The sequence below is a fragment of the Lactuca sativa genome, chromosome 7, assembly GCF_002870075.4.
Source record: "Lactuca sativa cultivar Salinas chromosome 7, Lsat_Salinas_v11, whole genome shotgun sequence".
In the NCBI taxonomy this organism is placed as follows: Eukaryota; Viridiplantae; Streptophyta; class Magnoliopsida; order Asterales; family Asteraceae; genus Lactuca; species Lactuca sativa.
In genome coordinates this window covers 19,287,100-19,303,521 of record NC_056629.2, presented here as the reverse complement: position 1 = coordinate 19,303,521, position 16,422 = coordinate 19,287,100, and the positions used below count along the sequence as shown (strand labels likewise).

Genomic DNA, 16,422 nt, shown 5'->3' with positions numbered 1-16,422 from the left:
AAAATATTAGATAAACCCAATATCTCTGAAGTAAGTTCTAGTGGTTGTGACAAGGATTCTGGCTATTTAAAGAATACCGAAATCCGAGTTATAACAAAGAAGTTATGACCTGTCGAAGTTTTGCGATAGAACCGCTACGACATTGCGTGACGTAAATAGTTAATTTACGATAGAGCAATTTTTAACCTTAGCAATCTAAACAAAAGTCATAGAATACGTTAAACCGAGAGCATACATGAAAAGAACATCTAAATCTGACTTCGTATGAGGAAATTATGATTTTTTGAAGTTTCGACTTAACAATATGCAACCCAAAGTTTGAATATGAGATTGAGTGATTTCTAACCAAGACAATCTAAACGAGAATCGAATATCTCGTTAATAGTAGTGCAACGGTAAAAAGACAGACGAAAACAGACGTTGGATGAAGATGTTATGAATTTATAACAGACTTTTCCTGTCTCAGCCTACTAAAAAAAATATAGTAAAAATAAATTCAAAATTAGCCGACGGAGTCTAAACGAAAGTTGTAGATAATAGTCTCACCTACGCATGGATATAAAGAACGCAAAAAACGGAGTTTGTATGCAAAAGATATGAATTTTTGAAGTTTTTAAATAAAAATAAATAAAAATTCAAACCTTATCCAAAGGGGGAACGCCCTGGGTTCGTTTTGCTTAGCCTCGGATGAGCCACGTCGTAGCTGACACAAGCTGGCATCGGACAGAGGACCTCTCCCCGCTCCTACGCGCTGCGTCCGAAGGAACGCTCAACGTTCCGGAACGCGCTGCGTACCTCACAGGAACGCCCTGCGTATCGAATGCCAGACTCCTCCTATAAATAGGATGCGAGGCCAGCCATTTATGGTTGCTAATTTTCCATCCTTCACCCTTTAAACTTTCTTCTACTATTAAAAAAATAGCCTGGAAGTGCGGGTATCATCCCGAAGCCTCGAAGATCCCGAGAAAAAGAGTTTTCGAGCCGAAAACTCTGCCCGCGTGAAGCCCAGATTTTGAGAGAACATCACGGTTTCATCAAAGAATATTACTTTAAGAGCCATAGTGCTGTCCGAGCATCGTCTTATCTAGTGAGTGTATATTCATTTTCTTCTAACACATAGATACGAAGTATTTGAGATAAGTGTTGAATGAATGTTTTATACACGTTTTAAGTTGCATATGTATTTTTTATCTACAAATATATTGGGTGAAACATGGATAGATAGTTGATGTGTAATTAAATAAAATGACGAGAGGCCTCGATGTTGTTGTTCATTCAGTCATCTAGCGAAGTTTAGATGACGACCATAGACTCTTCTCGACAGTCTAATGGAACACTGACAGACTTGCCACCTGTAGGTGTTATTGAACTTGGGTGTTTAATCAATGTACTCCATCCCCCACATGGTTGCCTTATTTGACATAAATTGTTGGGAAACCCCCAAAGCAGTGTTGTCGCCCCGATGAAAATCCTTAGGCTAGGTCCCTTGTGATAGTTGTTTTAGGGACTTAAAGTGAGGATAACGGGAATGAGCAATTGGGTTATTGTTGGTTGATGAAATTAATATAATTATTTATTGTGGGTTGAAAACCCTACATGCTCACCAGGCTCCCAAGCCTGACCCACTTAGTTTTCTTTGTATTACAGGTAGTGGCACTAGAGAATAAGTTGGATGACTTATCAAGATACTTTGGATTATAGACCAATAGTTGTAAATAACTGTTGTAAGGTCTATTTTTTACTGTTTATGCTTTTGGTCTGTATCGGAACATAACATCCCAAGATTTTGTTATATAATGAAAATACATTTCTTTATCATATTTTGTTTTGGGAACAAATTCCACAACTCTTTTAATCAAATGATCACTCTGAATTATTTTAAAAGCATATATTAGATCGGTCTTTTCTGGCCATGAATTTGAGGATGTCTCGGCATGAAATGTAAAACTTATGAGTCAAGTGAAAAAGTCAAAGATAAGAATTAGAGTATTCAATCATACTTCACCGATTCATACCATAACTTGAGGAGTTTTAGTTAGATTCAAACTTGAATCCCAATTATCTCGACCATGTCTCCTTAAATTGCTTCGATCTGCAGACTGTTTTAATTACCTAATTTTAGCACTATATCTCTTTAAAACAAGGAAGATACATCAGCATCCCTGCTAAACGCCTCCACCTTTCTCTTCTCTCGCATCTCTCCTTTAGAAACCCTAATATCAAACATCACAACCCACCATCAATAAACTCTGTCCTCACTTAACTTTCATTATCATCAAAATGATGCTACTCCCTCTCCAGAAATCGGCCACCACTATTTCTTTTTCCTTTCTCAGTGACTAATCTCATCCTCATCGCATTCTGTGTTCAGGGAACCAATGATCGTTAGCATATGAGGAAGGATGGTGGCTAAAAAGGGAGAAATCGGCTTCAGAAAGGTGGCTAAGAAGAGCGAAATCAAGAAGGATGGTAGGAATAGTGAAATCCATTTCACATTAACTTTGATTCTTTTGATCTTTCAACACCTGTGAATTGAACCCATGTCGATCATTTATTCGTAACCATTTAAGTTTCTATAAAAGTTTTTTACATATAATTCCTGATTACTTGACTCCCTACCCAAATCTTACTGATTTAGTTTAATCTCCAATTAATTTTTAAAATTTTGAATTTTGTTGCAGTAACAGAGGAAGAACATTGAAGAAGAAGTATGTATGAGTTTTATGAGGAAAGGGTTTAGATTTATCTACTTTACTACACCAATTCTCTATATTGTTTACCATATTCCTCAACACCATCGAAATATCCAGATCCACGGTTTTCTCTCTCTCTCTCTCTCTCTCTCTCTCTCTCTCTCTCTCTCTCTCTCTCTCTCTCTCTCTGCAAATAAGGCTAAGTTTAAATCTCAACCACATGGTCTGAGGTTTGAAATTTTATGAAAATCAGCTTTTCAAATGTTTATGACCCTTCATCTACATACACTAAGTCGAAAGGATAGTGTGCCCCTGATACTTTATATCAGAAGCTGGGCTATGGAGTAAAGAGTTACCGTTAATTTCAAGAAGTTGATTCCTTCAATAAAAAGGAATGTTGCAAACAATAAGGTGAAGCCTTTGATCAGACAATTTTTTTATTCTGATAGATAATGTGTATTTTCATGCACTACTTTTGAACTTCCTAAGTTAAATTACTTCAATTTTAACCATTCAAAATTATTCATTTATATTTTTGTTGTCTTTTACAGTTTTTAATAGATATTTTTAAGTCATTTGAAATCATTAGTTGGTTTTTGATAAAGGCGTTTCAAAAGCAAGTTTAATACAAGGTATTATGAGGGCATATCCAGGTTAAAGTTTTAATCAATTTAACTAGAGGTCTTTAACTTGAAAAGGTATTCTCAAATATTCAATTTTATAAGTGGTAAATTTGTCCAATTGTAAATTTCATGATTGTGTTTGTATCTGCCATGAACCTCCTTATACATGGAAGGTAAGAAACTTAATTTATTTGTATTTTTGGTCATCTGAAACTAAATGTTTTAACTTATGGTTATTTTTTTCATTAATCATAATCACCTAATGAGTGTTTTTCTCTTATTTGTTCTTTTGCACCTTATCTTGATAATTTCCAGAATACAATCTAAATTCGTTTATTCATCACTTAGAATTATGATCGCTTTGCCCTTCAGACACAATGGTGATGGTAACAAATAAATGCTCCAGTTTCTTATGCTCTGCCATTATAACAATTGATAACATGCCTCCAGGGATTCAAACGTAAGTATTTTTAAATTGATTTACTTGTAATTCAATAATGTATCTATAAATTGTAAAAAACCATGTGTTCCGATGTAATTGTTCCAAATTTCAAGGTTTTGGTACTTTTGGTTTTATTGTAGGGGGTGTTAAAGGAGGTTGCTTGAACCCTTGATTATATTGCAAGGGAGTATTGTGGATGCAAGATGTGAAGCAAAAATAAGTTAGGGAACTATACTAATCATTTGGAAAAAAAAATTATTAGTTTATTGGGAGAATACAATCTCTTTGCGATGCACTTACTCTTATGAAGTAGAAAAACCAACTATTTCTTCCTAAAATGTAGTTACTTTTAGAGAAAAGAGATTATAATCGCCACCGTTAAAACTCCAGGTAAGTAACTTGATTAATCTTTTTAGATTCATTATTAAACGAAGATTGCAATTTTTTTCAAAGCATCAATCTCTCTTGTAGAAAGGAAGTTAATTGTGCTGAAAGCGGACATAGAACAAAAAACTCAAGCTTTTTATTATGTTGTAGGCAGTGGTAGGCACGTAAGAGAAAGAAATAAAAGTAAGTTGCTTATTTTTTGCTGATAAATGATAGTAAGTTGCTAATTTTTACTTTTGGTTAAATGCAGGAAATAGCTACTTACTTTCAAAGTACAATTCCCTAATGAGAATAAATTAAGAAGTAAAATGTTGTAATAGAAAATGAAAGCTATGGTTATGTTAATTTCATAATGATTGGTTGTTCTTGAAGTGAAAAATTATTGAGTGACTTTGTTTTCTCTATACAACGTAATGTCCTAATGATTAATTTTTCTTGAAATTTCCTCCAAGTTTGCTGGTTTAAGTTCACGATTCATTAAATTAATGAATAGCCTTCCATGAGCTTAGTTACAAGCACAACCCTTTAGGCATTATTTCTCAATTTTTGTTTAAATTTCTCCTTTATTAAATCACATCAAGATCTTATTTTACTATACAATTTTGAACAATGTTCATTTTTTGTGTTATAACTTTTTCCCATTTTATTTTAGGAGTGGTGTACAAGTAGCAGGATGGTTGAAAGGGGAGTGTTCACAAGCCTTCACAAGTATTAGGCGTATTTGACTTTAGTTTATGAAAACATTTCAATTATTTAGTTATACGGCGAATACTGAATTTGGTTGTTTATTTGCACTTGGTTAATGTAGTGGTTTTTGTCACATGATTATTCACATTTGTCATTGTTGTAGGATTGTAGGTGTAAGTGGATTAAATATAAGTAAAATCGTTTTTGTCAACAAAAATACATATTGGATAACTTAATTTTTTTTTTTTTATAATTATATTTTTATATTCATGTAAATAAATAACGTTTACTCAATTAGTTTTTTTTAATGTACTTACTTGAGATAAATTTAAGCAAACGATAATTTGCTTCCATTAATTTAAAATTGACAATTCATTTTAGACGGTTACTTTGTTTAAAATGATTTATTTTACAAATGTTACACAAGAAATACTGAAACAACTATAGCAATAAAGATTTGTTTTTTACATGGTTGTTTTTTTCACAAAAAATAAATAAATAATGTAAATTTAGTTTTTTAATAAAAAAAATACAATTCACATAAATGAAATCCCTATTTATTTACACTTCGCTCCCGATTTCAATTTAAGGAGAGAAAAGAAAGGAAATGGGCGGAAATGAGAGGAAAGTAAGAGATATTGATGCTCCCGAGTTTCATTAAAAGAAAGAAGTGTATGGAAATGGAATGATCACTTTCCCTCCTAACTTTCCTTCCGATTTGGGAGGATTTGAAAAGAAAGAATAAAATGTTTAACTTTCCTTCTATTTATCTCCAACTCGGGAGCACAAAAGACAAATTTGTTTTTTTTTTTTTCTCTCCTTACTTTCTTTTTTTCTCTCTTCTTTTCTTTGCTTCAACTTGGAAGCGGGGTGTTAGTTACCCGTGCTAAGTTAGATTATCCACGGAACAAATAAATAACATTGCATAGTTCCTAATTCCCATTTGGAAATAAAACTAGGCAAAGTTGGATTATCTCCATAAATCAAAATTCATGTGTATCCAACATTAATGATGTGACAAAATAACGAGTCACCAATAGATAGTTAGCATGCAACCCTTATAGAATTTTTATTATCCTAAAGAACAAACTATTATATTAATTATAAAACAACAACAAACATATTACAAATTTAATTTAATATGTATATATAAAACAAAAACATATAACAAATTTAATGTGATACTATAGAGTGCCTTGTTCTTTAAAAGAACAAGGGAAATGATGAGGTAAAGAAAAATGGACTAATTAAAGGATCAACCAATAGAAATCGTAGTTGGAGCTTGAGAAGGCAGTCGGCGGTGCTGCATTATTTTGCGCGATTCAACATCACGGGTAGGCAATATTGAAGCTATAATACTCCCTAGTATTTCCTTAAATACTTTAAGCAGCATATAATAGAGAGGTGTGGTTGTGTAGATTAACACAGTGACCGGGAGGAATGAAACAGTGTACAATATAATTTTTGTCCAATCTTGGCCTTTTTTACTACTATTTCCTAGGATAAGCGTGGCTGCAAATGATATCATCATCATTAACACAGAGAGTATCACCAGTGTAAGGCCTAGGAGTAGTTTATAATGAAGAGACCTCCTGAAATCCTTAAACTGGAAGGAAGATGTGAGAATGAAAAGAAATGTGATAAGTGATGTTATTGAAAATGTGAGGGAAAGGCCATTGGCTAGGGTAAACACAATAAAAAACGGTTTTCCTCCCATAATTGGATGGCCTGTGTTTTGATCTAAACCTCCAGGTACAGTGTAAGATGCAGTAAAGGAGAGAGTAGCAATGGTCAAACCAAAACCGGCGCTGCCCCAAGCCGTGCTCTTCATCCATTCTTTGGCCTCAATTCGGAGCTTTTCCTTGTTCTTGACGAATAATTGTGTAGCATTCAATCCATCATTGTTTACCTGAGAAGTTGCTACACTGGTACATATATTTTTCACACTCTGGATAGAAAAAACAAAAAGACATGCATCAGAAAGACAAGGTTAGTCTGGTGCCGGTGGTGCTCTGCATGCATGGCCTAACTCTAAATCTAACTCTCCACTGCCCAAGACACGACATGACAAACTTGTAGTATCGTAGTGCATTAGTCATGAATTGGATTGATAGCGAGACTGATATGATGAATGGGATAAGATTGTAATTTTTTATCCCATCCATCCAAAAATATGAGACCATGACTCACTCTCTATCTTTTTCCCGTGCAAAAGATGTCATGTATGTTATGCGTGCTCCTTCATCTTGATTATCGGAAATAGATTTAGAAAGTTAATTTGTCTAATCTTGTGTGTAACAAACACAACCTAAAAGATAATATATATGTCATTACCTCGAATAGAAGCAAATCATCTTTTAGTTCGAGAGCAGGGTTTCTGAAGTCCATTTCAACAAGCTGATCTGTAGCTTTCATGGCTACCATGTGCAGTAATGAGTTTCCTTCATTGTCGATCGTGTCTCTTAGAGTCATGAGAGGATACTTCATTTCGATCACAGCCTTATAGATATCTATTCTTCGATATTGAATTGCCACATTCAAAATGTTACGTCCGTCCTTATCAATAAGCTCTACCGCCTGAGAGTACACTCGCAGTATTTCCTTTACAATATATGTACAACCCGATTTCGTAGCTAAAATCAATGGAGAGTCGGGGGTAGGAAGCGTAACATTGATTTTATTATTATTTCCAGTAGAAACATTTTCTGAAGGTGTACTCCCTCCTCCATATCTGTGGAGCTTAACTCTGTTCTGAGTTGGCATGGGTTTTGTTTCTTCCCATGATGCATCATTTTCAATCAAGAGGGTTGCAAGTTCCTTTGTGGAATCAATTACGAACCGTTTTTCCTTAATATTTTTCAAGATAGGAACTCTACTGGCTATTTCTTTCAGACAGATCCAATCAATGACTGAGAAAAAAATCTCCAACAGTTAGAAAAAAAAATAAAAGTGTAATGTTATTATTAATTGGCTATATAGTAGACTTGATGACCGAGAAAAGTATGCATATGTTAGTGACATACGCTTGTATATGAAAAACTTTTCAAATCTACGTTTGAAACGTGGTGACTTGCAGGCAAGAAGTTGAAGAGCAGTCATCCCGTCTCCATCTTTTTCACCGATCAACATTGGATAAGTTTTGGCAATATCAAGAGCCAAAGCTGTGTACAAACATATATTAGACATTTGGATTGGAGGAAACTTTTCTCAAAAAAAAAGAAAAAAAAAGATACACTTACCAAAGTTGAAACTATGAATTGCAACGTGAAGGATAGTTTCTTTATTATTTCTTCGAAGAAAACCCATCAAGCTTGCAGCATCTTCCCCAAGTCTCCTATTTATTTCTGCTTTGAAAAAATGGAAACTTTTGGTGTTGCCATAACGGGCTGCACAGAAAAGAGGCGTCTCTCCGAGCTTATCCGTCATGGTGAGCAATGAAGGAGCTCGGCGCAACATCTCAGCAGCAGCCTCGACTGTATTATTGTTGCTGGCTGTGGCATGAAGAATGGTCTTTCCTGCTTCATTTTGTACCGTGAGTAAGTTGAATTGGTATTCAGGTATCATTCTGAGTAGTTCAAGAACGAGATCATTAGCCATGTGGTAACTAGCGATGTGGAGAACAGTGTCACCATGTATAGTTAGCTTGTGCAGAGGACCAGCTGGCATGGCTGCGCACATATCGATCACCTTGTAAACATCTCCTACAGACAGAGCTGCAAAGAGGTCGCCATTAAACTTTCTATCAAATGTAGATGCCATGTTATCAGCAATTAGTACTCAACTGATGATGTGAATATGATATGGGACACTCTAAATTTCACAAAGTTTGGATGCCATTTAAACTTCATGCATAAAGTTAATTACTTGAGAGAGCAGCAAGAACTTGGAATTAAATAATGCTTCCGTCTTAGGTTTTCACAGGTTACCTTTCCCACTTTCATGATGCACGTTGTTTCAATACTTTAAAGAAGATAAAGGGATAAAGGAAAACAAGTCTTGTATTGTCAGTGGATGCTTAAAAACTTAAATATTACTGCAATGGAAAGGGAGAGGGAATGTGATTATCGTTGATTGGTGCTTTATATCAAATTAAGTTCATAAATCACGAAAGCATAAATTGCATGGTAAAAGAAATGGCAGAATGCATGCGTAAGCTTAAACCAATCCCTTCTCCAGGAGAGTAGGAGAAACACAAGTAATTTAGATACAGCTAAAACGAAACACTTTCCCACTTTAGAATCAAGGTAATCTGCATATATGTTATACTACCATATGAAAATCTGGAAGACTAGGAATGGTGCTGTTTTTTATTGTTAAAATGTAGTCAAAGTGATGTTGATATATTGGTTAAGCTTCCCCAGCTAAGTTGGATTATCCGAAGAACAAATAAATAAAAATGCATTTCATAGATCCTAATTCTCATTCGGAGATAAACCTAGCTAAAGTTGAATTATCTGTAGGTGGGACCGTGGGAATCCAGAAATCAAATTCATGTGTGTCCAACATTAATGATGCGAGAAAATAAGGAGTCACAAATTTTGTATTATTGGATCCGGTTGTTAATAATATCATCAAAAATTTCGTAAGAGAACTTAAAATTTACTACGGCCAAAATTGTAAAATTGAAATATGAGATATCATAGCTGGTATAGCTATGGAAATCAATATAACAAAGCTGGCAACATGCCATATTTCAGTTTTATATTTTTGGTCCAAGTTTTAAATTTTTTACAAATTTGGATCATATTTTAAATTTTGTTACCAATATGGTCCACATATTTTTACAAAGCGTCCTATTTAATAAGATTTTTTAGTAGATCAGTTTTTACTAAGAAACATCGACCATAAAAATAGAATATGTAATGGGACCAGACTTCAAGTGGTGTCATTGGGTAATCGTCTTATAAAAACAATCGTCATAACCAAAAGCAATATCAAACATCGAATTTTTATTTCAAGATTGTCTTTTACACTTTTAGATGTCAAAATTCAATTCAAATTGAAAAAGAGACACTTTTCCTTTGCTATTTTGTTTTCTATGACCATAAATAAAAGTCAAAGTTAATCACACATAGTAATCTATGATACGTAAAAGTGCATGTCCTAAAAATAATGTAATCTCTCCTAAAATTTGAAGAATATAGGACACACATTTTAGTGTGTCCTAGAAATAATGTCGTAATAAAAAAAATTAAAGCACGGAGGTTACCTATCAAATATGTGTGTTGTGTGGAGGCGTTGTTTTATAATTCTTTTACTAAACGCGTATCCATTATCCTCAAATACAAAGGCGTCAAAATATAGGGCTTTTTTCATAAAATCCCATTCCACCTCACCTCAAACTCACCTCAACACAGTCGACCGTCACCATCATTCCTACCATCCACCGCTGCCCTACCATCTCCTCTATCACTTCCACTTTCATATGGAAAAACTTTGAAGAAGCCTCATCATCCATATGAAAAGAACGAGTAGACGCAGAGCTAAAATTGGTCGTAGAATACGTTCTCCGATGCAAGCGAGAGCTCTGGAGGGTGCAATATGCACTCAGGAGAATCTGCAATGTTGCGAGAATGCTTATAGCTCTTGAGGAGAAAGATCCATGAAGAATCTTCGAAGGGGAAGCTCTCACGAGGAGGATGAACATGTATGGTTTGCTAGATGAGAGCCAAAACAAGCTCGATTACGTTCTTGCCTTAATGTTGAAAACTTCCTTGAATGTTATCTTCAAACCCTCGTCTTTGAAACTGGTTTGGCCAACAGCATACATCTTGCTAGAGTCCTCATCAAACAAAGGCACATCAGGTAACAACTTCGACCTCACTCTACTCTTCAATGGCTTCCAAACATCTTCTCTAAGTTCCTTTTCTTGATCTTTTCTGAATCACCAGAGTTGGGAGGCAAGTTATGAATGTTCCATCGTTCATGGTGAGGTTGGATTCATATAAACACATTGATTTCTCACTGTCGAGTCCATTTAAAGGTGGGAGACCTGGTAGAGTTAAGCGAAAGAATCAGAAGGCAGCTGCAAAAAAGGCTTTAGGTGGTGATGCTGATGAAGTAATGATTGTCACTATTATAAACACAAATTATCTTTCTTGAAATAATCTAATAAAAAGTAATGATTCTCACTATTATCTTTTATGTGCAGTATGATATTAAAAGGTTGTATCTGTGCTGTCAAGAAACGAGCCTCCACTATTTTTGGCAAAGGTAGATGCCAATGCTGAAGAAAACAAATTTAACCTTTTAACTTTCTATTGTTGGGACTTTCATTCGTGTATTGATCTTCTTCATTACAACTTTTCAGAATTATACAAGTGACAGTGATATGTTGGGCTAGTGTGAACAGATTGGTATGCCATTCATGGATTATATTTTATATTTTTATGTATATATTAATACCTTTGAAAGCTCTTAATTTTAAAAGTAATCTTGCAGTTCTTCTTGGAGCTCATGAAGGTGCCACATGTTGAATCAAAATTCTGTTTAACACCCAAGTATTTTCTTTTGTGTTATTACTTATTACTTGAGTGTGCTAATAAATTATGTTTCTTATTTATATATTATTATTATTATTATCTCATTTTGACATTGCTTTCAGCTTTCTGAGTTTAAGAAGATTTTGAACATTGTAAATTCTGTTGGTAATACAGGGGACACTTGAAGAAATATATAAGAAAGCTTTATAAAAGTAAAAATGGGACAGAAGAACACATATGGCAAAGGTTGCATCTTTATTCACTTTTACAGAGAAAGACACAATGGAATACATCCATCAACGTACACTTTGCCCTTTTAAAATAAATGAAATACAGAAAACAAGGAAACTGACTCACACTACCCTTTAGACTCGGTATTACAGCCCACATGCCATAAGACTTATTTAATTCTAATCAAATAAACTTTCTGCTGTAAAATAGATAAAAAAACAACCAAAAATATATGGATTAAGTCAACAAATTCTATATGTGATTAGGTAAGGACTTCTATAAAATTAATGAAAAAGGTAGATTTACTCCCCTGCACCTTATGCACCAAGGCAAAGAAACAGAAGAGCAGGAAAGAAAGATGAAAAGGGATGAACGGAGGACAAAAAACTAGAAACAAAGGATAATATACTTGGAGCCTAAGTATTAATTGCTGGAAAAAAATTGGTTCCTAATTAAATACAAAGAAACGTCATACCATACTAAGTCTAAAAGAGTCCTACTCATACACAAAAACTGGAAGAAAAACTATTAAATAAAAAAATTCCGAAAATACCCCTGTATCTTTTTTTTTATGAATTAACCTAACAGTTAATACAAACGCTCATTATTTGCAAGTCCATCCATATTCAATGTTAAGGAGAATTAATTAATCTCATTAGTTTACCTATTAAAATTTGGGAATGAAAAAATATTTTATAATTAATTGTGTACCTTTAGAAAATCAATATGAAATTCTCCCTTTAAATTAATGGGGATGACAAAAAAAAAAGTAAAATGGTCAAGTAAGTAATATCCTAAGGGTAATTGAAAAGCGGACAAATCACCACCAATGCTTGCATGACTTGTAATAACTCAAAGGATCTTATTTATTGTCCTTATTAGTATTATACACATGACTGATTGCACACTCTCTTACAATTACTCCCTCGTCTTTTAATACGCTAAATCAAGGAACTACAAGAGGTAATATTGAGTTGTTATATATTTATTCAAAGATATCCCTTCATTTCTTAAATAATTTTGTAGGTACAGCAGTTGGTTTCAAGTTAGACAGTCTTTAAAAATCACATATACATGCCCTTCAAACAATAAGATGACTTTATTTCTACTTATACAAATTTGGTACAAGTCCCTTTTACATAAATTTCAAGCTTTTTAAAGGTTCTTGCCGCCAAATCGCATGCCCTTTTGGATTTTCATGTGGATCTTGTTAGCCTCAAGTCTGCAAGTAAGGTTCACATTTATACCTTAGTTTATAGAAATCATATTTCCTTATATAAAATAAAGTGATAAATCAAAGGTCTTTCTTGCGGATACAATTGAAGTCATTAGGAGAAAAATTGCATCCCGTCATTAAAGGTCTAGAAAAAGTTAAACATGAACTAGATGCGTCTCCATATGATGGAGCTGTATCTGAATTTTTCCATAAAGTAAACTTAAAATTCAATTTTTTTTGGTAATATGACAGTTTGATGCGAGTATTTTTTGGCTATGTTGTTTCGTTTTTACGTTTTCATCATTTTCTCTTGAATTTAACTCATGTTTAACATTGTGACTTCCCTGTTCACCTAGAGGTATTGTATTGCTACTGCATTGTCAAATAGTGTTTTTTTCTAAAAAAAGTATATAATAGAATACAATTGTTTAATACATTAGAGTACAGTTCTATTTGAAATATAGTAGGTTTGTTGGTTATTTGAGGTAGAATGGAGTACAATTGTTTAACCGTACTCCAATACTGGAATAATCTAATACCCCCTCTATTAATACGTTTCCTTCTTTGTACTATATTATCAAATATAACCGTACCATATTACTGTTTTTATAGTAGTGTAGGTTGGCTTTTCACAATCTAATATCCTCAGAACAATCATCCAGCATGCTTGTATGAAGTTCCCAATGATGGGTTTTGATACAAAACATAAGTTTGTTTTTCACAAAAAACGGCAACGGAAGTTCTTAAAATTAACAAGTTTATTTTTAGTTTATAAGAAAACCAAGCCATTATGGATCCATTTATAGATGTTAGAATGAAAAAAAACAACAACAACCAAAGAGTGTTTAAAATGATATCCTTTGAAACCTTTGAACCCACTTGGTTTTGGGGTGTTGATGAAGATGTAAAGATCAAAGAACATGATATTCTCTACAAGTATCCACCATCAAGATTAAGGCACTTGGAATGCTAGTTCCTTCTTGTATTCTTGAGTATCTTAAGCCTTTAAGTACTTAACTCAGTTAAGCACTAAAAGAGACAATTCAAGGAAGCTTCAAACACCAAAACTAACTTCAAAAGAGAGCTTGTGTGTGTGTGTAGTGAGAGGATATAGTTTTAGAGAGTTTCACAAGAAGAAAAGAGCTAGTTTTCTCATTCATACAACATTCTGATATACTCCCATGCAAGCAAGGTCTAACCTTTTATTATATTGTAAAGTAACATAAAGTAAAAGCAAGCATAGTGAACAAGTGGTGGGAGGTTGACAAGCAACCTCCCACTATCCTAAAAAGTCACGGCCATAAAGCCAAGAAAGAGACACAAATTGTCTTCTAACTTCATCATGCTACAAAAGAATTAGTTTAAATTTTATAAACTCAAAGTTTATAAAATATAAACTTTGTCTTTAAGTAAAAGACAAAAAAGATTCAACTAGTCCAAAAAGTTGTTCATGACTTATTAATTCATACCATATGAAATAATTACTAGTTATACTCTTTTATAATTATTATTTTCATATATCAATAATTATTCCCTAATTAAAATACAAGAATTGATATTATTTATTAATAATCACATTAATAATAAATATACAAAACATGCCAACTTGATAAAGGTGTAACCCTATAGGATCATATATTATTAACAATATCACTCCATAATGATTCTTGGGCATATAGATTCAACACCCAAATCTTGCTTCATATTGTAATAAATCATCTTCAAGAACATCAAAGCCTTTAAAAGATGAAGGTTTACAGAAGGTGTTTGTGATATTTGGTGATTTGAGCTTTCTTCTTTAAACCTTTTATATAAACACTTATGGGTCCCACATAAGTGGAAAGATTTTTAAAAAGTATAATTTGGTGTAATCATGACAATTTCTGATTCTTGATTAATATAATTAAATCATTTTGGTTGGTTTTCAGCTTGAAGTGACTCCTTGTTTGCTTGCTCCTAGAAATGATGATTCAGCAGAGGTGATTGATGTTGGCTCAACGACAGTTCAGTCATTACCGTAAGTGGAGTTTGAGATTATAACATATGTTCATGTCTTATAAAATACAAATCAATTAACTCTAAGCTAATTCTTGCTATTAAAAAGGTAATGTGTCACTTTTATCTCAATTCATGAATCAAAGTGTACTTTTAAATGAAATATGCAACCACTTTTTATTCTAGAACCAATATATGCAACAATGTTTTACATTATTATCAATTTTTGGAACAATGTTTCATGTTTTATTGAAATTCTAGCATTTCATCTAATTAGAGAAGTAAAATGGTTTCCTTTTTCCACATAGCTACTTTCTTGTTCTAAGACATAGAACAGAAGAAGTTCTTGATGCATGCACAAAGGCACCTGAATATTCACATGCGGATTTGAATTCCAAATTGAGAAAAAGGTGCTGGATGAAATAGAAAATGGTTTAAAGAAACACAATTGGTTCAAAGGTTTTGATATTTCAGATGAACAACCAATGAAATTCACACTAAACAAATGGATACAGTTAGCTAAACAAGTTCAAGCAATCATTTCATTCACACTAAAGAAACATAACTGGTTCAAAGTTTTTGATATTTTAGGTACTGTTGCTACTATATCTGAGGTTCATTTTTGAACAAATTAGCCAATTAGTCACTACTTAATGTAAGTTGGATAGGTTTGAGGTACAAATATGAATTTGAATTCAACCATGTGATTTGTTAAGCAAGTTTTTTTTCTCGAAATTGGTGCTCCAACCAAAACATTGACAACTCATTATTTAGGGTAAAATGACCATTTTTCCCCTGGTCAAAGTCAAAGTCTTGGTCAAAGTCAAATTCAAGGTCAACTCCCAGTCAACCCAACTCGTCGAGTTATCTCCCAACTCAGAGAGTCCCTGAAATGCTTAAACTCGTGGTTGACTGAGTCAACTCGTCGAGTCCCTATATAGACTCGTCGAGTTCTTCCTGTCATAATAATCGGGACAGCCCGCTTCAACTCGTCGAGTCCTTCCCTGGACTCGTTGAGTTTCCTGTCTGAATGAGGCATCCTAAAGGATTAAGCTCCTACCTTTCAAATTTATGCTCCAAACTTCTTCTACATACTAGTAATACACTCTTAAGGGTAAAGTTTCCAACTTTACCCGTCCTTAGTCCTTCTTAATGGGTTTAACCCAAACCCTAACTACTTTAAGACATAAATCTTGATCCATAAGCCATAACTTCCTAAACCAAGGCACAATATACTAGATCTAGGCTGATATCATCTGTTTGACACGTAGAGTCCCGAGCTTTCCTTCCATGCATGGTCTTTTTGGGCTAAAAAGACCATGTTCTTGCATACTAGCTTGCATGGGGCTTTCATGGTCATAAAGTTTGCACCTTTATGCCATGGAACCCTTCCTAGACTCCAAATCTAAGATATAAGTCACTTGGGATGTCCCAATCCCAAGGATCAAGGTTCTTGAACCAAAATCTTCATAAAATGGAAACAAATAGATTTAAGAGGAGAAGGATCAAGTTAGAGATTTGATTACAAGACAATGTAGCTAATGGAGTGTAGTTCTTGGATCTACTCCTTCCTCCTTAAGGGTTCTTTCTTCTTTTTCTTGCATAAGCTTCAAAAGGCACAAATAACACTCAAAATGGCAAGAATAGCTCAAAAACACACAAGGTG

At 33.8% G+C, this 16,422-nt stretch overlaps 1 protein-coding gene and 1 long non-coding RNA gene across 5 annotated transcripts; one reads left to right on the top strand and one right to left on the bottom strand.

Moving 5' to 3' along the window:
• Positions 1 to 2,003: 2,003 nt before the first annotated feature.
• Positions 2,004 to 4,965, top strand: LOC111891006 (uncharacterized). 4 transcript variants are annotated; one of them, XR_006184844.2, is made up of 6 exons: positions 2,004 to 2,469; positions 2,682 to 2,817; positions 2,947 to 3,776; positions 3,899 to 4,148; positions 4,230 to 4,328; positions 4,798 to 4,965. It is a non-coding gene; the product is annotated as an uncharacterized LOC111891006 (long non-coding RNA). The 4 variants fall into 4 exon arrangements; XR_002850075.3 differs by having other exon boundaries at positions 2,005 to 2,469; positions 2,682 to 3,104; positions 3,665 to 3,776; XR_002850073.3 differs by having other exon boundaries at positions 2,682 to 3,776.
• A 988-nt stretch (positions 4,966 to 5,953) lies between these two features.
• Positions 5,954 to 8,628, bottom strand: LOC111890967 (uncharacterized). The gene is made up of 4 exons (XM_023887046.2): positions 8,072 to 8,628; positions 7,856 to 7,993; positions 7,167 to 7,741; positions 5,954 to 6,780 (listed from the first exon to the last, which is right to left on the bottom strand). Exons 1-4 carry the CDS (start codon positions 8,589 to 8,591, stop codon positions 6,088 to 6,090), a joined length of 1,926 nt encoding a protein of 641 aa, XP_023742814.2. The 5' UTR covers positions 8,592 to 8,628; the 3' UTR covers positions 5,954 to 6,087.
• Between the last annotated feature and the right edge of the window lie 7,794 nt (positions 8,629 to 16,422).

Bases quoted from the DNA above. Each gene is read 5' to 3' on its own strand.
- LOC111890967 (XM_023887046.2), bottom strand. From the start codon at position 8,591: ATGGCATCTACATTTGATAGAAAGTTTAATGGCGACCTCTTTGCAGCT. The intron at 7,994-8,071 runs GTAAGTGTATCT...GTTTGTACACAG, and splicing joins AATTCATAGTTTCAACTTTG to CTTTGGCTCTTGATATTGCC. The intron at 6,781-7,166 runs GTAATGACATAT...TTTTCTATCCAG, and splicing joins ATGATTTGCTTCTATTCGAG to AGTGTGAAAAATATATGTAC.